The sequence below is a fragment of the Syngnathoides biaculeatus genome, chromosome 5 (assembly GCF_019802595.1).
Source record: "Syngnathoides biaculeatus isolate LvHL_M chromosome 5, ASM1980259v1, whole genome shotgun sequence".
Lineage (NCBI taxonomy): Eukaryota > Metazoa > Chordata > Actinopteri > Syngnathiformes > Syngnathidae > Syngnathoides > Syngnathoides biaculeatus.
The window spans coordinates 23572814-23597056 of NC_084644.1; the positions used below are offsets into that span (position 1 = coordinate 23572814).

The 24243-nt window shown below is 44.2% G+C and overlaps 1 protein-coding gene and 1 long non-coding RNA gene across 3 annotated transcripts in view; one reads left to right on the forward strand and one right to left on the reverse strand.

The window, feature by feature from the left end:
- Positions 1-1814: 1814 nt before the first annotated feature.
- Positions 1815-3316, forward strand: LOC133500460 (uncharacterized). Its single transcript, XR_009794908.1, has 3 exons — positions 1815-1900; positions 2527-2611; positions 2707-3316. It is a non-coding gene; the product is annotated as an uncharacterized LOC133500460 (long non-coding RNA).
- Positions 3317-3438: 122 nt separating this feature from the next.
- Positions 3439-24243, reverse strand: part of LOC133500457 (proline-rich transmembrane protein 1-like) — a 30971-nt gene continuing 10166 nt past the window's right edge. The window contains exons 3-4 of one of the 2 annotated variants that reach the window (XM_061819135.1): positions 12529-12779; positions 3439-5561 (exon numbers count right to left, since the gene is read on the reverse strand). In XM_061819135.1, the coding sequence (XP_061675119.1) occupies positions 5528-5561; positions 12529-12779 (285 nt within the window). In that variant the 3' untranslated portion in view covers positions 3439-5527. The remainder of the gene's footprint in view (positions 5562-12528; positions 12780-24243) is intronic. The other variant, XM_061819136.1, reaches the window with a different exon arrangement.

Below are 24243 nucleotides of genomic sequence, written 5' to 3' on the forward strand. Positions count from 1 at the left end.
CACTCTACCATTGACCTTAAAAACTCAAAACTATTTTGTACAAACCTTTTCTATTTTCTAGAATTTACTACTCCTTTGAATCACTAAACTAATATTTAGTTGTACTACCAGTTTTTAATAACTGGCATGAAGTCGACCAACTGGTGGTAGCTTTCAGATGTTATTTCATACCAAGATTCCTCATTTGACATTCCACAATTCATGTGCATTTCCTGGTTTTGCTTCAGAAACAGCATTTTTGATGTCACGCAGGGATGAGAATGACCAATTTGGAAAAACACTGAAAATGTCTGTTGATGGGGAGGGTTGAGTTTCCTCCTGGATATTTTTTGCTCCTATTGGAACATAGAGTGCACAGCACTTTGCCAGGAATGTCCACTTTTTGTATGTGTTCGGTTGGACATGCTGATACCGTTTTCGGTCTTATCTGCATGGTTACACTTTTTTCAAGCCATGCCCGTCTAAAACAGTTTTTGATACCAGCATCCTTGTCAATTGCCCTCGTTCGATCTTCATCCTTTTTTTCCTAACGCTTTCGCCATCGTAAAACTTTGAACACACCGTCGCTCAGTTCGCGCTATCTAAGTCCCACGCACCATTACCTGGCTAACAAGTTATTTTCTGAGAACCGAGAACACGCGTACATGGCAATGGTGAAACTCTATCAACCACTAACACGATTGGATCATTATACTATATTAATCTGTTGTTCAATCGAGTAATCTCCCGCAAGCAAGTTTTGTTTCTGTCGCAAAATGCAAATATTTATGCTTTCGAGCAAGTTAGAACGGCATATGATAGTCGTGGATGTGCTAGCACTAAGCTGAACTTGCAGCTCCAGCCCACCACCGAGAGGCAGGCGCGCGATACACCCCCCCCCCACCCCCACGAAATTTTCTCAAACGAATTGCGCTTATCTCGAGAATGGTCATTTTGGTCTGAAAAATTCAGAAATCCGCCTATTTCTCATCCCTGTGTCACATCACAGGTTCTCGATTGGATTAAGTTCCGGGAATCGGCGTGGCCACTCCATGACATTAACTTTGTTGGTTTGGAACTAAGACTTTGCATGTTTACCAGTGTGTTTGGGGTAATTGTCTTGTTGTCAAGGGCATGTCCTCTTCACCATGAGGCAACATGACCTCTTCAAGTATTTGACATATCCAAAAGGATCCATGATCCCTGGTATGCGATAAATAGACTCAACCCCATAGTAGAAGAAAAATTCCCATATCATGATGCTTCCACCACCATGCTAAATTTACTCTCTTCATTGTATACTGTGGGTTGAATTGGTAAAAGGCATCTGTCCATTAAAAAAAAAAAAAAAAAAATCCAACGTGGGCATTGAACACAAAACTGCAGTCCTGTCTGAGAACAATGTCTTTCAGTTGTCTCACGTAGTGTGCCATGACCAGCTTTTAAAACACAAATTTAACAAAGAAACACTCAATTTCACTCAAAGCTTTGTCAGCTCATAAATAGGGCGACATGCTGTGTAGTAAAGTTACTTTTGTTTATTGTTTACTTTTCTAAATTGCCACTAGGTGTAAGTAAAAGCATGGTGATGAACCAGCTCCAGAAGCACAGCACCACTGGAAAGAGCAAGGCATTGGCATTACGGTACTACAGTATACTGTATTTACTGTAATCTACTGTAATCTACTGTAATGTACAGCGAGCTTCCCAACTGGTATTGTTGTTTCTATGTATGTATCTTTCTTTCGTCTTGTCCCGTTAGGGGTCGCCATAGCGTGTCATCTCAGATGAACGCTCATATTTGTTTGGCACAGTTTTTACGCCAGATGCCCTTCCTGACGCAACCCCTCTGCATTAATCCGGGGAGAGAGCTGGACACTGATCTAAAAAAAAAGACTGGATAGCGCATACACATCGAGTGGTATGTCGATTGGTTGAAGCCACTGGACGCTATCTTGGTACTCTCAAAACGTGTGGAGGACATACAGTTTGGTTTATGGTGGGGTTTTTCTCAAAGTTTGGCATGTAGAATTAAAACTGGTCGTGTGAGCTTGACATTTTTTCAGTTCTGGTAACACAAAGGATTTTTTTTTTTTTTTTTTGGTAAGCCGAAAAAAGCAAAGTGCAAAGGAAAGACATCTAACACAGTGACTACCAAGAAACCTTGCATATTACATAGGGCCCGATTTCTGTGACGTTAACTTTTCCCAAAATACGCTGTGATGCACTATCATCATGATATAGCAAAAAAGTAGGCTTTTTTGTCATCAAAACATAGTTATATTTTTGGAAATAAGGCAATGGGAAAATACATACTAAACGCTATGTTCATTTGTTGTCTCTGCGACGTCCTATTTCAGACAAAAAATTTGAAGTTGTTTCCTCGCATTTGAAAATCAAATTCAAAATTTCTCACAGCCACGAAACTGCGTAACGTAGTTAATCGCTGTCGCTGCACAGGTCGGAATGGTTGTTTTGGGAGTATCAAGATGGCGAATAGCGACTTCAGTTTTGGTGGCCAATGAGCCATCCAGTCTTTTTCATTAGGTCAGTGGAGCTGGAGCCCATCCCGGCTAACTTCAGGCGAAGACAGACGACACCCCGAACTGGTCGCCAGCCAATCGCAGGGCAGGTATACTAGAATTTTGTGTCTACCTTGCTGACTTTGAGGTTTAATGACATTTAGTTGACTGCATTCTATCTGGGTTTATTGTTTTATTCTTTTAGTGTCCCAATGAGACAAGAAGGCTTCCTGACAAATACTGACCTACTTTGACAAAAGATATGGTCAGTGGATTAAACTGATAAAAATATAATTCAGTGGAATTACAACACCTTGTATTTTGTCATAATAACGATGGAAGAAAAACTAAGCAACGATTGACCATCAAACTTTGACGTCATGGGCAAAAAAACAAAACAAAACGAAACTTGGTAATCTAGCGTGGCCCTGGATAGGGACATGAATTGGTAGGAATTGAATTCCATTCACAAAACTACTTTTTAAAATTGTAAGCTTATTCCGTGTCAATTCTCATTAATTTTCTCAATTAATTCCAACAGAGTGCAGGTAAACTGATGAGTTTGAGTCTGCCACTGCAAATATGGCCACACTGTTCTGAGGTCATGGGTTCAAATCCAGCCTACCCGTGCCTGCTTGGGGTATTCACCATGTCCTCCACTTTCTTCTCACATTCCAAAAACATGCTTGGTAGGTTAGTTAAAAACTTCTGGGTGTTTCATAATTCGCCATACATAGGAGATATGTATTTCATCATGTTTCAAATAAGCCCCTCAGAATTTTGTTACGTTACTTATGTGACATTTTCTGTGGGGGGAAAAAAAGTTTTATTATTTTTTGTGATCAACATCGTTTTTTATTTTAACAGGTGTGTGTTCACTTCATTTATCACCTGTCTGTGAGGCCAGTGAAAATAAAAGGAGAGTAAAGCAAAAAGCTTGTATTGTTTTTTTCCAGATATGTGCAACTTTATTTATAAAATTTGTTACTAAGCACAGACTGGCTTTTTCAGCTTTGGATGAAAGAAGAACATAGACACTCTGCAAGGATACATTGCATAACCTTGTAACCATCAAGTTGGATTGGCTATTGCCAAATTACTGATTTTGTGACCCTATTTGGCCTCACACACAAAAAACATTTTTGACACCAATAATTGGAGGAGATGACATCATATGCATCTCTCCTCCTGGAAATTCTTTGGTTAGTTTTCATGACATGATAGAAAAAGCATACATTTCTGAGGGTTAGTAATCATAGACACATGCAAAAGCCAAGTGGAAAAAAAATCTAAACAGAATTTCTGACGTCTGGACAGTAGGCAACTTTTAAGGCATCAAATGCAGAACAGTCAAGCAGGAGATAATACAAATCGTATACATTTTTGGAAGGGGGAAGGAAGTCTTGGGCAGTAATTTTAATACACGGAAAGACCACCTGGAATCAATCCCTTTTATTCTTGAGACCTCAACCAAGGCCAAAGTGCAGGAAAAAAATACACAACTGATTTCAATTAAACTTGTGGAGGGGAGTGGCAAGAAATAGAAATCCATCCATCTAGTAAGCACAAATGCTGAACTTGTACAGTAAACTGAAGATGGATATGAAGGATATTGCATTAATCCTCAGATTTCATTTCACAAATATGAAAGTTGATGTGTATTTTCTTGACTCTAGGCCCGAGAAGCTAACCACTTATCCTCACGAGGGTCGCGGGAGTGCTGGAACCTATCCCAGCTGTCTTTGGGCAGGAGGTGGGGTACACCTGTGAACTGGTTGCCAGCCAATCGGAGGGCACATGGAGACAGACAACAGTCGGACCCACAATCACACCTTGGGGCAATTTAGAGTGCCCAATTAATGTTGCATGTTTTTGGGATGTAGGAGTAAACTGGAGTGCCCGGAGAAAACCCACGCAGGCACGGGGAGAACATGCAAACTCCACACAGGAGAACTGTGAGGGCAATGCTTTTACAGCTGATCCGCCATGCTGCCAGAAATAGAAATCAATCATCAAATTCATCAATCATCAAATTAGATATTATATTGATAAACAGCTGCAATTTGCTGGCAACCACTTCAGGGTGTACCCTGCCTCTTGATCGTTGACAGCTAGAATAGGCTTCAGCACTCCTGCGACCCTTGTGAGGTTAAGCGGCTCAGAAAATAGATGGATGGATTAATAGCCCTGAAGGGAGAATTTCAATTCCTCTTCCAAAAGTGTAATGGGTCTTTCATTGTAACTTGCCAGACCCCCCATCCATGCTGTTTTGTGAAAATCAATTATTTTGTGTCATCCCGTCACCACACATGACTGAAAACACGATTTTTTTCCGAGGAAGTAATTATCAGCTATATTCAAGTTGAATTTGTGAGTCTGAGCCGAAGGGCAAAATGTAGCCACAAACAATGGCAGCCATTGATGATGAGAAAGGAGGATGCTCAAGGGGCAGTTTTATCAGAACTATGAATAATTTCTTTCCCTCTAGAAGCACTTTACTCTTTAGGCTACTTTTTTGTATTTTTGAGGCGACTGGCCCATAATAGATATGAAAGACGATAATGTATGTTCATTCTACTACCTTTGAAATTCATTTTGAAAGCTCGGTTGCTTATTGGCACCTTGTGTAAGATTATCTTGGATATCAAACAATATTTTGACACCAAACACCTGGGAAACTTGTCAGAAAGGAGTTCACATTTGAACTACCGGTAGCTCAAATAGCAATAGAAATATTTAGATGATTTGAATTTTGTCCAGTTGCAAACAAAGCACAACAGATCAAATCCTTCATTTCTCTTTTGACGAATAGACAATCAGGTGACTTCCATGGAAAGCCCGCAGTGACCTGATGTAGTATTTGGAAATGGGAACATAAGATAATGGGACATTTCTGAAGCAAGTTTAGTGAGACACAATGGACACCAGAACCACCACGTAGACGATAACGAGGACAACACCGCCGATGCCGAGTCCAAGGGCCACGTGGTTCAGTGTTCTGGCAGTGCGGCTGCTCCGCTCGGCCGTCAGCTGATCCCCACTGTGGTTAGCTTCTCGGGCCTAGAGTCAAGAAAATACACATCAACTTTCATATTTGTGAAATGAAATCTGAGGATTAATGCAATAACCTTCATATCCATCTTCAGTTTACTGTACAAGTTCAGCATTTGTGCTTACTAGCAGGACAATTTTAGCATACTGCATCTATTACATGCATTGTATGCAATTGTAATGCCTCAGATTACTGGGAGAACATGTGTGACTAAATTAAAGTTTCTTTTGGAATTTTCCAAGATTACACATTTTAAATGACATTTGAAAGATTGCCACCAAAGCTCCTTTGCACATCACTTCCTCCGTCTAGCACTTGTGATCGGCTCTCTGTGGTCCTGTGCCGTTCCGCGGTAGTCACAAACAACGGCATATTTCTTCAAACATGACCTTGAAGGGACTCTTTGTGGTGCAATCTATTTTTTTTTTCCTTGTCTGAGACTCAAAAAGTTCAGACTCGGGCTGTGTGCACACTGTAAGAGATGATGCCTAATTCGGATTTTTTTTTCCGTTAAATTCTCTTTTATGTAGTCGTTCACAATACAGAAAAACTAATGTGACCTCTACCAAGAATACAATGCGTCCGTGGGGTCACACAAATACGCCCAAAACAGTCACATTGCGCTTACACACAAAGATGAGGTGCTGTGTTGACGCAAGTAAATACAGAGTCTGCGAAAAACAATAGCCTGCAGTATAGTTTTGTCACTGCCTGAATTTCTCAGCTGCGTTGGCTCCACCTGCAACAGTCCATTGAGTCAAGGGGCCAGGAGCTCCCTATCGAACGTGCTTTATTTGCGTTCCCTGGGGACCAGCTGAAAAAGGCAACCGGTTGCCAGGCGCCGCCGACCCACTGTTCGAATACAGCCCCAACGGCGTACTCCAACACGTCAGTGGTGAGACCGACGGGGGCCCCGGGGTACGGGTGGGCCAGCCCAGCGGCCCGGCTCAGCGCGGCCTTCGTGGCCCTGAAGGCTTCCACCCTCTCGGTCGTCCATTCAATGTCCAGTTGGGGGGCTTGCCCTAAAGAGCCTCATAGAGCAGGCGCATGGTGTGGGCCGCCCAGCGGATGAACCGGTGATAGAAAGCCACCATCCCCAGAAACTCTCAGAGCCCCTGAGCCATGCGAGGTCGAGGAAAAGCGGAGACAGCCTCTACCTTTGACGGAAGGGGGGTGGCGCCGTTTTTGTCGATGAGTAACTCGATGAAGAGCACCCCGAAAACACACTTCGCAGTGTTGATGATCAGGCCATGTCGCTCGAGTCTCGTGAAGAGGTCCGGAAGGTGCTTCAGATCTTCTTCCTCCGAGGAGCTGGCGACGAGGATGTTGTCCAGATAGACGAACACAAAGGGCAAGTCTACGAGCACCGAATCCATTAAACGTTGGAAAGACTGGGCCACATTTTTTAGTCCAAACGACATCCTCAGAAACTCGAACAGGCCTAACGGCGTGACTACAGCCGTCTTGGGAACGTCTGAGGGGTGCACGGGACCTGGTGGTAACCACGCACCAGGTCGACCTTGGAGAACAGGCTTTTGCCTGCCAGGTGGGCCGGGAAGTCCTGAATGTGGCGAACAGGGTAACGGTCGGGTGTAGTGGCGTCGTTAAGGCGGCGGTAGTCATCATACGGTCGCCACCCGCTCTCTGGTCTCAAGACAAAGTGTAGCGGCGAGGCCCACGGGCTATCCGAGCAGTGGACGATGCCCAAGCGCTCCATATTGGCAAACTCGGACTTAGCGACTGCTAGCTTCTCAGGGTCGAGCCGTCGGGCTCCAGCGTGAATCGGGGGGCCCTTAGTCTCGATGTGGTGTTCGACCCCACGTTTAGTTGTGACAGAGGAGAAAGCGGGCTGTGTCAAGCCGGGGAACTCACCAAGGAGGAGCTGATACTTGGTGCCATCTGAGAGTGAACTGGAGAGACTACCATAAGTCGGCTCGTTGCGGACACAGTCAACCGAGGAAAAAGTCAGTGCATCCATCAGATGACCCTTCTTCACGTCCACCAGGAGCTCATGGGCACAAAAAAAAAATCAGCACAGAGGAGAGAGAACGAGACATTGGCAGTGACAAAGTCCGATCTAAAGCGCTGACCCTCGAAACACAAGTCCACAGTCTTTATGCCATACGTGCGGATAGGGGAGCCATTAGTGGACATTAGGGTGGCCCCTGAATCCCGTCAGCGGCGTCATCCGCAGTGGCGGTCAGGACGCTTCTCTGGGCGCCAGTGTCGCAAAGGAATTTGCGTCCGGAAAGGGTGTCCATGACGAAGAGCAGCCGGTTCTTCCTGCCTGCGCTCACAGCCGCTACGGAGCACGGGCTTTGGCGTTTTCCCGGCGCGTCGTAGTTGCAAGGGGCGTAACACCTCTTCACTTTTGCGCCAAAACGGGCGTGGCGTGTGTATTTATTTATATAGCTACATATTGATCCATTTAAAACCGTACTCTTGTCTTTCCTCATCCAAGGTGTCATGGCTGCTAGATATACAGCTGAAATGGTCCGACAGATGCTGGATGATGAAGAGGCAAGTACGGGGTTGGACTCTGAATCTGAAATTTCTGATGAGGACCCAGACTATTGTCCAGGTGGCAGTCGTCCATCTGGAAATCCAACTGAACAGGATCTATCTGACTCAGAAGATTCCTCTTATGTGTCCTCTGAAGAAGAAAGTGTCAAAATCGTGTCCAATAGAATCAGTTGGAAGGGCTCTTACTGGAATGTGTTTCCTCCCACCCAGGGCAGAACACAGAGCCACAATATCCTCAGAAGACAGTCAGGGCCTGTACAAGGGCTTAGCACCACTGTCTCACCCAAAGTTGCATGGGAGCTCTTTATCAATGATGATATAATCCAAGAGGTGATGAAGTGCACAAATTTGGAAGGATGGAGGGTAGCAACAGCTAGAGGAAAAGAATGGAAAAATGTCACCAAAGAAGAATTCGTGGCTTTCATTGGATTGACCCTTCTTACAGTTAGTGAGAAGAACTGGGATGTATCTATCCGTGAGTTGTTTGGTCCTCTACGTAATCCCGTGTACAAGGCCACCACGGCTGTTGGAAGATTTGAAGACATTCGCCATACCTTGTGCTTTGATGATAGGACGACCCGAGCCTTCCGCCTGGAAACAGATCATATGGCAGCCTTCCGCTATGTATGGGACTTGTTCCTGGTCAACTGCAGACAGAGATTCATCCCCAGTGATTGTGACGAACAGCTTGTGCCATTCAGGGGTAGGTGCAAGTTTCTACATTACATGCCAAGCAAGCCTGCCAAGTACAGCCCAAGAGATCTTCTGGGTTTGTGATGCATGCATCCCCTATTCAATAGATGGGATAGTTTACACAGGGAGACAACCAGTTCAAAAGAATCTGTGAGAAAACATTGTCCAGCAGTTGTGTAGTAGATTTAGAAACATAGGTCGCAACATCACCGTGGATAACTTTTTCCACCAGCGTGCCTCTCGCGCAGCATCTCCTGGAGAAGGATCTCACTATTGTCGGGACTCTACATCAGAACAAGCCAGACATTCCTCCTCTGATGAAGCCTTCCAAGTCCAGGGAGGTTTACAGCACAGAGTTTGGATTCAATGACAGCCTTCCCATGGTCAGCTCTGTCAGAAAGAAAGGAAAGCTGTTGTGCTCCTGAGCACGATGCACCACGACAAAGCAGTGGATGAACATAGCGAAAAAAAAAAACACAGAAGTGATCACATTTTATGAGATAAAAGGAGGTGTAGACACCATTGACCAGATGGTTGGCAACTACACGTGCAAGCGCCAAACACAGAAGTGGCCGGCCCATGGTGCTGTGGTACAACATAATTGACATCGGCACCCTGAATGTCTACACCTTTTTCATGGGTCAGCACCCAAATTTCAAGAGTGGCATCACCAATGCACGACGGCTGTTCCTCAAAAAGCTGTCAACGGAGCTTGTCACACCACACACAAGGAGTCGACTGGAAAGGTGCCCCCAACTGCAAACCCCAATTATTGAAGCAATGGAAGCCACAACCCAGACACAGGAAAGAAATACACAGGGCCAACCGAAGAGAAAAAGGTGTCAGATCTGCCCAAGTCACAAAGGTCACAAAGTCAACAATAGGTGTGGGAAATGCAATGTACCTGTGTGCGCAATGATCACTGCCAGAAACAGGAAGTTTGTCTGAATTGCATGCAGTGATGAGACAAGAAGGTAAAACAGGGAAAACAGAGAGGAACTATCACTCAATGACTGGACAGTTCTACACTTACATACAGACAGACACTCATGCACGCACATACACACAATGGATCCTCACATTTTTCTATAGCTGTTCGGGGTAATTTTCTTTTTCAAAAATGTTAAAAAGTGAAAAATAAAGATATTTCAAACATGAAATCATTCTTGTATGGCCCTAAATATAATACTAAATATTATACAAGTGACTATTCTTAACCAAAATGACGAGTTTTTCATAAAAACGCATTGATTGTATCATGGACTTATGGAAGAGTGTAGGGTCCAGTCACTCGTGCATCTAAGGTTTAAGAGGTATAAAACATTACCAGGTGAATTGGGCTGGAATTCTTTCCCTTCACTAAAAGAGGAGGTGGGGTAAAAAACATTCTTGTGATCAGTGGTGGGAAGTAACAGAAAAACTTTACCGTGCTGAAAGACATTTTGCAAAGGAGTGAAATAAGTACTTGTACTTTCTTTGAAGTTCCGTAGCCTACTTCTGGTTAAATACGCAGCGTAAGTACTTTTGCTGCATCTGCTTTTGATAGCAGTTTGTACATGAGTGAAAAAATATGCTCCGTGTCATACCTAGGAAATTCCAAGCAGTATGATAAAAAGAAAATGAACATAAAAAAATGTATCAACGTTTTTTTTGCGGGGGGATGGTGTTGTCCATTTGGAGAGCATGATCACCGACGGTCCCAGGCCCATTTAGACCAGGGTCTGGGTCCCAGGTCTAAATCAACGGTTGATGGCACCAAGCAAGTACAGTACATGTATGGGCATTTCTTTTAACTGGACCGTCCCCTCTCCTATTTAGTCAACTGTGTGCGTCACATATCCGAGTGACGCACCTCTCGCTCTAGTGGAGGAAAAAAACTCTTAAAATTCCCCCCACTGCGGAATGCAAGGTTCAAATTACACTTCATAACCACAAAGAAAAACAAGCATCACCCAAAAACAAAGTTACTGTACTCCAATCAATCCTTATATATTTAGCGATACTGTACTCTGATGGATTTTGTATTACATTTATTTAAGTTTTCGCTTGTGGGACAGAAGAATGAGAAGGTGGGAGTGGGCAATGGGTGTGTTGGCGGCACATTGAGAGGGGGCCTCTGTGAAAATCTGAATCTATGTGCGTGTATACTAAAGGATGTGTGTGTGCGGTTTGAGGGTGTCGTGAGAAGCTCATGTAAAGCTGCTCATGATTGCCAGCAGCTGCTTGGCTCACTTTCAGTCATTGCTGACTAGTGTTCCAAACACTGCGGAGCTGTCGTCAGAGCCAATGCGTACATAAAATACGTAACACATACTGTATATGACACTGTCAAATAAAAGGTAGTTACTTTGCAATATCACATCTTTAACTTTGAATTTCAAAAGTTTGAGTAAAACCTTCTCTGCATTCATTTCTAGCACTATGTTGTGAAAAAAGTGTTTACATTACAACAACCTTTATTTTCTTTTATTTGTGTGTTTCTGAAAAGTTTGAGGTCCAGACTATGTTGCTAAAACAATCCCTGTTAACTCAGACGTAAGAAAACAAATGGAAACGCTAGGGGAAAGAAGACATCGGGAGTATTAAATATCACTTTGTACACTAAGCCCAGAGGCATCGGGTGTTGGGCTCCAAGACAAAATTGGCTTTTGAATACTTCAATACAGTGAAAAACCCCTGGTTGGTCTCTGTTGGCCGTTAACACCCATCTAGAAGACTTTTTATGAGTATTTCCAGTTTACAGGCAAGTCCAAATTCCAAGTTGCGTGCCTTGATGTGCCACAGGCAGAAGTTCTGCACCAAGGCAGGCAAACCAAGCAACTGAAGCTTGCCCTAGGACACAGCTGACGTTAGGCCATATCAATGACAAAACACTGCAATGCGCTACAACAAACAGAACGGGTTGCTGTAGTGAGCGGCCTCCCAGGGAGTCTTACTGGCTGTTGCTGGCAAGAAGGCCCTGAGAAACTGCATAATATTGGCCCGTGTTAGAAAGTCGACATAAGCCTGATGTAATTGTGTCAAATTTATTGAAGGTCATTTTTCCATCTGAGTTTGAAATGTCCTATCATTTCCACAGTCCTAAATTGAATGCACCTCATGCTGTGGCAAAACCAAGTCAAGTTGATGATTTGTCTCGTTTTGTTTCAAAGTCCCGACGCAGCTATGAATTGTTTGTGTCGTCAAACTTCCCGGTTGCCTTTTGGCTGCATTCTCTGATGTCCATTGTTGTGTGTGGTTACCGAAAGGTGAGGTTAATTACTTTTGCAGTTTGTGTTAATTGCTCGCTGTATCTGTTTACTCATGTGTGACGTCACTTCTGTCATGATCCAGCCGGTCCAGCCCTGGCTGCACGGGTGCCCGTGTAGTCGCGCTGATTGGGAGGCACACACCTGCGCCTCATCATGGCTGATTGGCCCCAGTGTATATAGGACCATGGGGACGACTGGTTCGGGGCCAGATCGTTGCGGTTCATGCCCCGTTCCAGCACTCCCGTATCTCTGATCGTATTCCCGTGTGTACCGACCTCCGCCTGTCCTCCTACCAACCACGTAAGCCTGACTCCTTTGATAATCCTGCCTGCTTTGATTGATCTCCCGTGTAACGACTCCTGCCTGTCCGCTGACGTGCTCTCTACGTCCGACGTCCTGACTACCGTTGCTGCACCTGACTGCCTGCCCGATCCCCGACCATGGAACAATAAACATTTTTCCCGAATTACCTCAGCGTCTCCCGTGTACTCCTGCATTTGGGTCCTACCTCCGTTCCGATGGGTCGTGACAGAACGATCTGGCCAAAACAGGACCCAGCAGGAAAGACCCGGGTCCTCCGCGTGGCGGCCAGAGGAGATGTCCAGGCCGGGCGCCCCTATGAGCCTCCCGCTGCGCGGCAACAAAGACGCCGTCCTCGTCCACCCACTCCTCACCAGCAACGGTTAAACCGCCAGACCCGCAGCTGGTGGCGAAGCTTCCAGCCCAGAGGGAGAAGGGGCCGCCAAATCCCGAGGTGTTCTATCACGAAATGCGGGCAGAGTTAGAGCGGCAGAGTGCCGAACTGGCGGCTCTCACTGCCCAGGTCCGGCAAGGATTAGAGAACCAGCCGAGCTACGCTGACGTCGCAACTGCGACGGACTCGTTACTGACTTTTGCTCACGCGGCAGTGGCAACGGATCCGCTACCAAGCAAGGCTCATGTCGGTGTCGCAACGGATCTGCTACCGAGACACGCCCACGTTGCAGTTTCGACAGACTCGTTACTGACTTTTGCTCACGCGGCAGTGGCAACTGATTTGCTACCAAGCCAAGCGCACGTTGAAGTGGGAACGGATCCGCCACCTTGCCATTCCTGCTGTGGCTGTGGAGACGTTGCCACCTCCTGGACAGCAACGTGAGACGCCGGCGGCGGATCGGTCTCCACCGCCACGTGAGCTCTCCTCGACGGCGACAGGAGCTGGGGAGTTCTGATGAGCCAACCCGGAGCTGGAGAGACTTCAGAATGATGGTGATGGGGGCGGTCATGGCTTTGGTCCTTCTCTCCGTCATCCTCTTCGCTCCTGATTGCTCCCATCCGCTTCAAGACCTGGCCTCGTTGGTGACCAGTCCACAGCTGCCTCCTGGGCAAGCCTCATTGGCGACCGATCCCTGGTCGTCTCGCAACCACAGCGTGGGAGGTCCTCGTCCGGAGCAGTTGCCTGCCCTGGTCTGGTTCCTGCTTCGCCGTTGGGTTTCTCACCAAGGTCGTCCACCCGAATCGCCCCGTGAGAATACTGGTGCTTGGCGTCCGGGTCGTCCTCCTGACCTGTCCACCCGGACGCCTCGCGTTTGGTGGCCTGGATGGCCACCAGACTGGGGTTGGTGGGGGGGAGGGGTGGGGTGGTCGTTACAAGAGTTACAAGAGAAAAGAAATCATGCCAGCAGCCGAGAAGTAAATTTGTTGACACAGTACACTGTACTCCTATATGCCTCTATTAGCAATCTTGCAAGACATTAGACCCATGCCCCCAAATGAGTGCTCGTGATAGTTGTTGTTCCCACAGAGAAGCAGAATATATGACGTGGGTGCATCTCATTCCTATATTTGGAACTTCCTAGGTCCTGGCTCCTCTGTTTACATGCGAGCCTCTCCCACCAGAAATTTAATCGAGGGGCAGGTAAAATTAACAGACGAGGCAGCCAAGAGGTGGTAGGAATGTTTGGGGTAAATAAGACAATCCTTTCTGGATGACATTGTTTCGTGGAGATATCTACTAAAGATGACATGTCATTAAGGTGTTGCAAAAGAATCGTCGCCGTGGCTAAATTGTTACTATCACCACAAACCTTCACTTCATGTTTCATATACTAGGTGAGATTACATGCAAGTCAATCAATAAGTTCATCAATGCTGTTACTCTGTACAATTTTGCAAATACAAAGACAGTCACGATTGGTCAATCACAAACTTGTCCTGTCCTCAACCAAACCCAGGACACAGTGTATTCGTAAATACATATACTGTATTTAAAGTGTTGATATGGTTCTTAGGTTTTATAGTGAATGCAAAAACAGGCATTTAAATTAAATTGGCATGTAAGACACTTGAAATGGTTAAAAATGGTGGCGTGACAAAAACTTTGGGGTCGCTCTCAATGTTTTGTAGCACTTTTTTAATGTTTACAATATTATTACTTGACAACAGCATCCATCCATCCATCCATCCATCCATCCATCCATCCATCCATCCATCCATCCATCCATCCATCCATCCCCTACTTCTTTTCTGGGTCGAGTTGCGGGGGCAGCAGCTTCAGCGGGGATGCCAAGACTTCCCTTTCCCCAGCCACTTAATCCAGTCTTTCCCGAGGGATCCCGAGGCGTTCCCAGGCCAGCCGAGAGACATAGTCTCACCAGCATGTCTTGGGTCGTCCCCGGGGTCTCTTTCCCATGGGATATGCTTGGAACACCTCACCAAAGAGGCGTCTGAGAGGCATCGGGATCAGATGCCCCAGCCACCTCATCTGGCTCCTCTCAATGCGGAGGAGCATCGGCTCGCCACTGAGCCCCTCCTGGCTGACCAAGCTTCTCCCCCTATCTCTTATGGCCCCCCCACACCATGACGTTCTGGTCAGCGTTCAGCGTAGTCGCCCATGGTCGCCGGGATAGCGCCAGAAGAGCGTTGTTTAAACTCTAGTGAACGTCAATGATCGGTGGGAATCAGCGGAGAACGCCGGTCTGGAAAAAAAGTTTTGAACATGCACAAAAGTTCTCACAGAGACCAGCGTTCATCAGTGTTTAATTTTAAACACTGCAGAACGTTCAAGAACGTTAATGGAACGTTTTACTAAGGTTCGCTGAGCGTTGCATGCGTTTGGCTATTGTTAGTCAGTCGTAACTCGAGCTTTACTTGGTTGTTACTTAATCGTTTTCTTTGCAGTGAACGACTCACTGGCGACCTGTCAACGACCACTGAACAATCCCCTAGCTTCAGACAGTCAAACCAACGTCCTTTGGAGTCCAATGAGCGTCATTCGTGCGTTTCCCGAACGTCCATATATATGGGTATATAAACCGATGCTTTGCATTCTTACTTGCAGCGCTAGTTGCTGAAGTCTGCACCCCACCTTTTTTTCGTCTAGACGGCATGATGCTGACTGTTCTGACTGAGTCTGAGACTGTGAAACTCACGAGAACAACTGAAGTGAGTATGAAATTTCCAACGTTTTCGTTCCCGTTCCACTGTAAAAATTACGCGCCAGCAAAACGCTATTCTGCCGTTATTCACCCGTTTAGTCACACGCTCAACACGCGCGCCTAACATTGACAAATCGCTCGTCGCGCGCCAGTGACACGTTAGTACACGCTACTGGTTTTTAAGGGTATCTTATTTGGTCGCTGTTACACGCTTCTCGTGCGTTAGACACACATTAGTCATGCGTTAGACACACATTAATCACACGCCAGATGTGTCATCCTCATTTGAGAACACTGAAAAATAGAACGATTGAAATGTTCAGAGAACATTGACCAGAACGTCATGGTGTGACAGGGCCATAAGCTAGAGCACTGACACCTTGCGGCGCTTGTATCCAGCAGTTTGTTCGTTCGGTCATGACCCACAGCTCGTGATTCTCATCCCAGCCACTTCACACTCAGCTACGAACCGCTCCAGTGAGCATTGGAGATCACGGCTTGATAAAGACAAGATCATCTGCAAATAGCAGTGATGTAATGCTGAAACCACCAAACTGGACACCCTCTATGCCTCAAGTTGTGCAAAGGATGCAGTCTTATAGCATTTAGAGCAGTTAGAATCCCCATTGGACTGATAGTCCAGTTCAACGACCATTGTGCAAAGGGTATCAAGACTTCAAGGAATGTATGGTCTTGCGATAGTCTATCACATACTGTATAATACTAATTGACCCAGCTGGATGTGACAAGAACAAACGAAAAGATGCAATTACTGAGGCTGCCTGCTCCACAGAAACATTGGATTTACACCCAGTAAGTTGGCTGCAGCTAACGGATGATAAACAATGATTTGTGCTACAGATGCCTTTTAGAAAGGGAATCATAATTTAATGCCCACATCTGGGATATATTTTAGGAAGATGCTCTGGGAAGTGGCTTGAAACCTGTGCTAACAGCAAATTGAAAACTGCTGTCTTTGAGAGAAACTGGATAAGAAGAAGGGAGACTGAAACGGGAAGTGAAAGGTTCTAACTCAGACGTTTTACAGACTTGTCAAAAATAGTGTGAACAACCGAACAACATTACAAACACACCCTGAAATGTGGTTAACATATTTTAAAAAAAACGGAGTATTCCATCGTCTTACAATCAAGGTGAAATTGTTGGATATCTCCCAAAAAATGATCTTGACTGATTATCCGAATTTTAAATTTACCACCTGATGTGGTGGCACGATGGACGACTGGTCGACAACAAAGTTCTGATGACTGGACTTCAAATCCCAGCTGCGCCTGAGTGGAGTTTGGATGTACTCCCCGTGCCTACGTGGGTTTGTCTCAGGGCGCTTCGGATTCTTCCCACATCCTCAAAACATGCATCATTTGGAGATTCTAAATTGCACCTAGGTGTGAATGTGAATGCCACTGTTGTTCGTCTCTATGTGCCCTGTGATTGGCTGGCAACCAGTTCAAGGTGTACCCCGCCTCCTGCCCGTTGAAAGCTGGGATAAGCTCCAGCAGTCTCGCGACCCTTGTGAGGATAAGCAGCTCAGAGAATCGATGGATGGAATCCTCATGTGTGTGGTCCAAACTGAACCTAACTGTTGTCAAGACACAAATAGTGAAGCAACTGGATGTTTGTAATAACATGTGTTATTCAACTCATTCATCAGACTAAAAATGATAAAGCGATGTACAATAGTTACCAGATAAGCTAACCGTTACGCTTGCTTCTTCCAGGTCTTTTTCTCTAACAACTCTTTCTTCTTCCTTTTATTTTTCTGACTGCTCTGTGGCACCGTAAAGTTATTAATAAAGGTAATACGACACACTCCTGGAGAGCTTCGACGCAAGTAAGGGTTATGCCACCTTAAAGTTAACTATATGTCTCTTCCAATATTTTTGATTACTGGAAAAGTGAGTGGCTTCAAACAAAATGTGCTCTTTCATGAGTTGTTTAACACATCTAGGTGTAAATACCATGAAATAAAATCTGGAATTCTGAACTTTTGTCGCATCTTTTGATCTGAAACCCAAATGTCTTTGGTATACAGCAAAAAATAAAGGAATTTACCTTTTCATTCAAGGACTTTTGGAGGGGACCGTATACAGTAAGAAGGGATGGAAGTTTGGTTTTATCACAGTATTAATCTGACGGTACGATTGAGGTATTGCAGTCAGACTCACTATATTGCAGAAAGGCTCAGAGTACAAATGGAGCCAAAAGCCAAACATAGGAGAAAAAAACCAAAAAAAAGTCCTCCTCGGAGGCTTAAATAGTTTATCTTCATTTTCCCACAGGTTTTGGGAAAATGACATCATCTATCCATCCAATGTTTACATTCATCCATGGCACCTCGATAAGACAACATTGCTAGAGCATTAACCATGCTATGTTCATAATGACAAAACTGCCCACTGAGAAATTATTTGTGTACTAATTTACCAGTATTTTTTTCTTTTCATTTAAAACATTTGAAATTGGATACTGCCTAATAACAATGATTTCTGTGCTTCAGCCCCCCCAAAATCATGTAGTCAGAAATGTATGAACAGATGGCAATTATTGTTTTTTCTTCCTCTTGTTGATTATTTTTAAGATTATTTTTTTGAGCAGCCTCTCAGTATCACACCACTAAGGCGTGACATTAATGTGGAGTATACTTCGCTGGAACATCTCTTCAACAAGACGGTGACGGCCAGGATGTGGGCTGCGTGAAGTGGAGGTTCACCGGCACCCTTATTCTGGCCTCTGGGTCTACATTTGCTGCGAACCACGCGGCACCTCTTCCCCAATCGCTTGTGAAGCGACGTGACACTATGACTGGGATAGAAGGCGGTAGCAAATTTGCAATGTTTGTGCAATCTGCATCCCTTCCAACGTAACTTTTCGGTCAAGTGAGCCAGTCAGTCAATCAATATAATTCTTGTGAGGTACCCGCACAGTCACAGAGGTCAAGCGTCCAATCAGGTGCATTTACACTCAAATAAGGAAGTGAAGCGGACAAGGAGCTCGGTTAGGTGGTATGGCTTCTTATATCAGGATCAAAAGTAAAACGGCTAATTGTATAATACCGAGACAAGACCAAGATTATATCGTGGCAATTCTAAATGTGATTGTGTGAAAAATGTGAAATCCCTAATAATTACACTTTATGAAATTAAATTTTCTGTACAATTTAAAACATAAAGTGCATTTTTTGGGGGGCAGGAGTTGGACCAAATTAATGGCGTTTCCATTCATTTCCATGGGGAAGGTTGATGTGATGCAAGTGGTTAAAATTACAAGCATGTATACAGTCATCATTATAATGACAATTTCAAGTTTAGACATCCATCCATCCATTTACTTAGCCGCTTATCCTCACAAGGGTCGCGGGGAGTGCTGGTGCCTATCCCAGCTGTCAACGGGCAGGAGGCGGGGTACACCCAACCAGCCAATCGCAGGGCACATAGAGACAGACAACATCCGCACTCACAATCACACCGAGGGGCAATTTAGAGTGTCCAATTAATGTTGGATGTTTTTGGGGTGTCGGAGGAAACCAGAGTCCCCGGAGAAAACCCAGACAGGCACGTGGAGAACATGCAAACTCCACACAGGTAGGGCCGGGACAAGTTTAAACATTTCTTGTGAATCCCACTTTGATTTTCAATTAGGAAAGGTTCTTATTGCTCATTCATTTGAGAAGATTCCTTTGTATTGGCAGATCAGGCTCAATGTCCTTAGAACCACATGGACCTATAACCTAGTTTATATCCATTTTCATTATTTACAATGTTCCATTTGACAATGTATAATACCTGGGTGACAACTGGCGATTCTTCATGAGGATAGGAAATACTGATCATATCTTTGGCCATGAAGCCGAAAGTACAAACACTGGCTGATATTGTCCGTGCTCCTCAAATGCTCAACTATGAGAGCAAGCTGAGGATTTGGGGAACAAAGAACTGCTTGATGACACAGTCACAGGACGCCGCTTGTCCCGATCATCCAGAGGCTGCTGCATTCAAAATTTTGATCCTCCAAAATGTCTTTGGCATTACTCATATTAACCCTTATCAATGTCAAATCTGTGTCATTGTGTCAAGGAACTTGCCATGTGGGCTCAGGAAATCAATTGTCAGTTCGCACAGTACGTTGCTACAGTTACAAAGCCAAATTAAAACTTTACGACGTAAAGCAAAAGTCATACATCCACAAAAAACGCTGCAAGCATTTTTTTAGGGACGTCCCTGCTTACTTCAGCAAGAAATTCCAAGTCACGTTGTTTGTCTGTTACAACAGTGTGGTTTTTGGACTATTGTGCAACTGAAGTTGCACATCAAGCAATACTGGGAAAGTACTGCAGCGAAAAACATTTAAGAATTAGTATGCTCAGTTGTGATTGTTGAGAGGAAAGTTGCCGCAACAGTTGTTAAATATGCCCTTTCCATGTCAAATTCAAAATTTGTGAATATTTACAAATAAAGCATCAGTTTGAACATTAAATTTGTTGTCTTTGTCACGGATTTATTTGAATATAGGTTGAAAAAAGTTTGCAAATCATATATCAAATTTTTATTTCTGTTTTACACTATGTCAGGATTGTAATTGCGCTTGTGTTTGGACACTTGTTATTAGAAAATCGTACACAAAGCACACAGTAATTAGTCAAGCTGCTTATTATCACCACTGCCAAGCATGAAAACACAATAGCTTGCTGTGATCATTTTGTTACTGTTGTTAGCCAATCAGCAGAAAATTTGTTATTTTAGACCTTTTTTCTCCACGTTTTATTGACAAGGGTTGTCTTGCACCAGAAGTGCGAGTTTGACAGAGTCATGTCTTTTGTTCTCGTGTGTGTGGCCTGACAAAAGCGTTTTTTATTGTCCCGTGCCTCGTTCTTGGTAGAGAACAAAAGCGGCTCATCGTAGAAACTGCTTATCCTCACGATGTAATTGGACAAACAAAGAGAGAAATGGGACTTTTTCTTTTTTTCAATCTTGCCATAGAGAGAGTTGTTTTCTGGTAAATTCAAGTGTAGCTTCTTTATTGCACAATAACGCCCTTGCTGGGGCATTTGCTCTCTTGGCCATTGTGGCAGAAATACCAAATTGAGAATGTCAAGTAGGCCAGCTGCATTCCAGCAACAAGACCCAAATCACTCCGGCACTCTTCTATTCTTCTCTGTTTCTTTCTCTTTTTGACTCTTGGACCTATCGGGGTTCTTTCTGGTAGCACAGCTAGCAAAGATGCAGATGGAGTTCAACGTTCCCCATTTGAATAACTCCTCTGTTCTCAAATGTTTCCTCTTGTTTCCTTTCCAGCCCTTGCCTGATAGTGGGAGATAAACAATATCTTTTGCTTTATTGCCCCGATGTCTTGACTCCAACATCACAAAACTCACAAGCCCTTAAAATGTCCATACTAGTACATTGTATCATTTTGTGCTGACGCAATAGTAACTAACCATAACTCACATTGTACATTTCGGATATTGGTTTTCCTCTAAATGTGGCATCTACGTGAATCAGGAGGCTTTTTTTTCAAGTTCACTAAAAGCTAAGAGCAAAGCAATGTGCATCTCTCAATTGCATGTGCTGTATGTACTGTATGTACTAAAAAAAAACCTCAAAGGGAGCGGTCCGGTTGGGTAATCTCCAGTAAAGGTTATATAAAGGCCTCTTGGCCAAAGTCAGCTAGGATAGGCTCCAGTTTACCTTCTAGCCCTTATGAGGACAAGCAGTAAAGATAATGCTTGGGTGGAATGCAAACCCAAACAGGCACTTATGGGACCACGTACAGTATTATACTGTACATGCAACAACGCCATACGTCTATGTACCTTTATTTATTTATTTTTTTTAAACATCAACTGAAAAAACAAATATGGGCTATTTCACTTACGTGATACAGGAACATTAATAAAGAGAGTTACAGAATATGTTCCCTCTTTTTACTATGTAAAACACTTTGAACATTAGTATGATGTTCAGGTATGTACAGGGCATTTTAGAAAAGAAGAGGTACGAAACTGGCTGTTCAACTCTTAATCTAAAGAATTCACATCAAATACACTAGTATTTGAAAAATATGAGACTTGAAATGGGGAGGGGATGGAGTTGCACAGTGCATCTACCACCTTAGAGACGACAGACATCATTTGTGTTGAGGAGTGGACAACAAAAGTTTTTTTTCAAATACGGTATTGTACCGCACTAATTAGTTCCGATGACCACCAGTCATTCCATTTATAGATTCACCCTGTACACAATGACCCCACAGAGAACTGATGATATATGATCCATCATATCACAAAGGACCGATAGGGTACCCTAAGAAGAGTTTGCATGTTCTCCCCGTGCCTGCGTAGGTTTTCTCCGGGCACTCCGTCCCAAAAACATACACAAAAACATTAGTTGGACACTCCAAATTGCCCCTAGGTGTGATTGCGAGTGCGACTGTTGTCTGTCTCTAAGTGCCCTGCGATTGCCTGGCAACTAGTTCACGGTCTACCCGGCCTCCTTCCCATTGACAGCTAGGATGTTTGGTTACCATCCAACAACCCCCATTGTAAATTAAATTAACCACCTGTTGCCTGATGGCCCACATTATGCAACTGTGACAAAGTTGCATGCAGGGTCAAGTATGAGGTGTACAAAAAAAGTTGCAGCACTGGTGTCACACTAGATATATTTCAAATCCAATCTTTCAACTACAAGTCTTCCCCTTTAATAAGATCGACCAGCACATCTACAAAGTTACGGTTGTTATCTTGAGCATTTTTTGGAAGACAGAAATTTCTGGAAGACTAACAGTGGTATTTGTAGGGAGGAAATGAAGTAGACACGTCTCATGCCATGCGGCTGTTCAAACAAGAGCGAAGAAAAGTGCGGCTCCACCCTCAGACCAGCAAGAGCTGCTACCTTTCACAACAATGAGGACGACCACCACAAGAAGACAATCTATAGATATACAGTGAAGAAAATAAGTATTTGAATACCTTCCTATATTGCAAGTTCTCCCACTTAGAAATCAAGGAGGGGTCTGAAATTTTCATTGTCGGTGTATGTCCACTGTGAGAGAGATAATCTAGAAAGAAAAAAACGTAAAAAACAATGTATGATTTTTTTCAAGGATTTATTTGTGTGATACAGTTGCAAATAAGTATTTGAACACCTATCAGCTACAATTCTAACCCTCAAAGGCCTGTTAAGTCGCTTTTAAAAGTCCACCTCCACTCCATGTATTATCCTGAATAGGATGCACCTGTGTGAGATCGTTAGCTGCATGAAGACACCTGTCCACCCTATACAATCAGTAAGACTCAAACTTGTAACATGGCCCAGACCAAAGAGCTGTCCAAAGACACCAGACACAAAATTGCACAACTCCACACGGCTGGAAAGGGTGACGGAGAAATTGCCAAGCAGCTTGGTGAAAAAAGGTCCACTGTTGGAGCAATCATTAGAAAATGGAAACAGCCAAGCATGACGGTCAATCTCAATCGGATTGGAGCTCCATGCAAGATATCACCCCGTGTGGTCTCAATGATCCTTAGAAAGGTGAGGAATCAGCCCAGGACTTCACGACAGGACTTGGTCAATGGCCTGCAAAGAGCTGGGACCACCATTTCCAAGGTGACTGTTGGGAATATACTAAGACGTCATGGTTTGAAATCACGCATGGCATGGAAGGTTCCCCTACTTAAACCAGCACATGTCAAGGACCGTCTTAAGTTTGCCAATGATCATTTGGATGATACAGAGGAGTCATGGGAGAAGGTTTTGTGGTCAGATGAGACCACAATTAAACTTTTTGGTCATAATTCCACTAACTGTATTTGGAGGAAGACGAATGATGAGTTCCATCCCAAGAACACCATTCCTACTGTGAAGCATGTGGGTGGTAGCATCATGCTTTGGGGGTGTTTTTCTGCACTTGGGACAGGACGGCTGCACTGTATTAAGGAGAGGATGACTGCGACCGTGTATTGTGAGAATTTGGGGAACAACCTCTTTCCCTCAGTCAGAGCATTGAAGATGGGTCGTGGCTGGGTCTTTCAACATGACAATGACCCAAAACACACAGCGAGAAAAACCAAGGAGTGGCTCCATAAAAAGCATATCAAGGTTGTGGCATGGCCTAGCCAGTCTCCAGACCTAAACCCAATAGAAAATCTTTGGAGGGAGCTGAAACTCCGTGTTTCTCAGCGACAGCCCAGAAACCTGTCTGATCTAGAGAAGATCTGTGTGGACGAGTGGGCCAAAATCCCTCCTGCAGTGTGTGCAAACCTGGTGAACAACTACAGGAAAGATTTTACCTTTGCAATTGCAAACAAAGGGTACTGTACCAAATATTAACATTGGTTTTCTCAGGTGTTCAAATACTTATTTGCAGCTGTATACCACAAATAAATCGTTAAAAAAATCATACATTGTGATTTGTGGATTTTTCTTTTTAGATTATCTCTCTCACAGTTGAATACACCTATGATGAAAATTTCAGAACCCTCCGTGATTTCTAAGTGGGAGAACTTGCAATAAAGCAGGGTGTTCAAATACTTAGTTTCTTCACTGTATCTAGAGAAGTATGTATGTATGTTTGAATGCACTGCCGACATTTATCACTGAGTTTTTTTCCCCAATTAGTTTCTTATAATCGGCAACGCCATTGGGACTTTCCTGTAAAGTACTGCGAAATAAAGAGGTGCCTATTCAATCAGAAAGTCCAAAGTGATCCCCCCATTTATGGACATGGATGTACTTGCTTTAAAGGAAGATTTATTTAAAGTGTGCACTTGCAACATACTGAATGTGTAA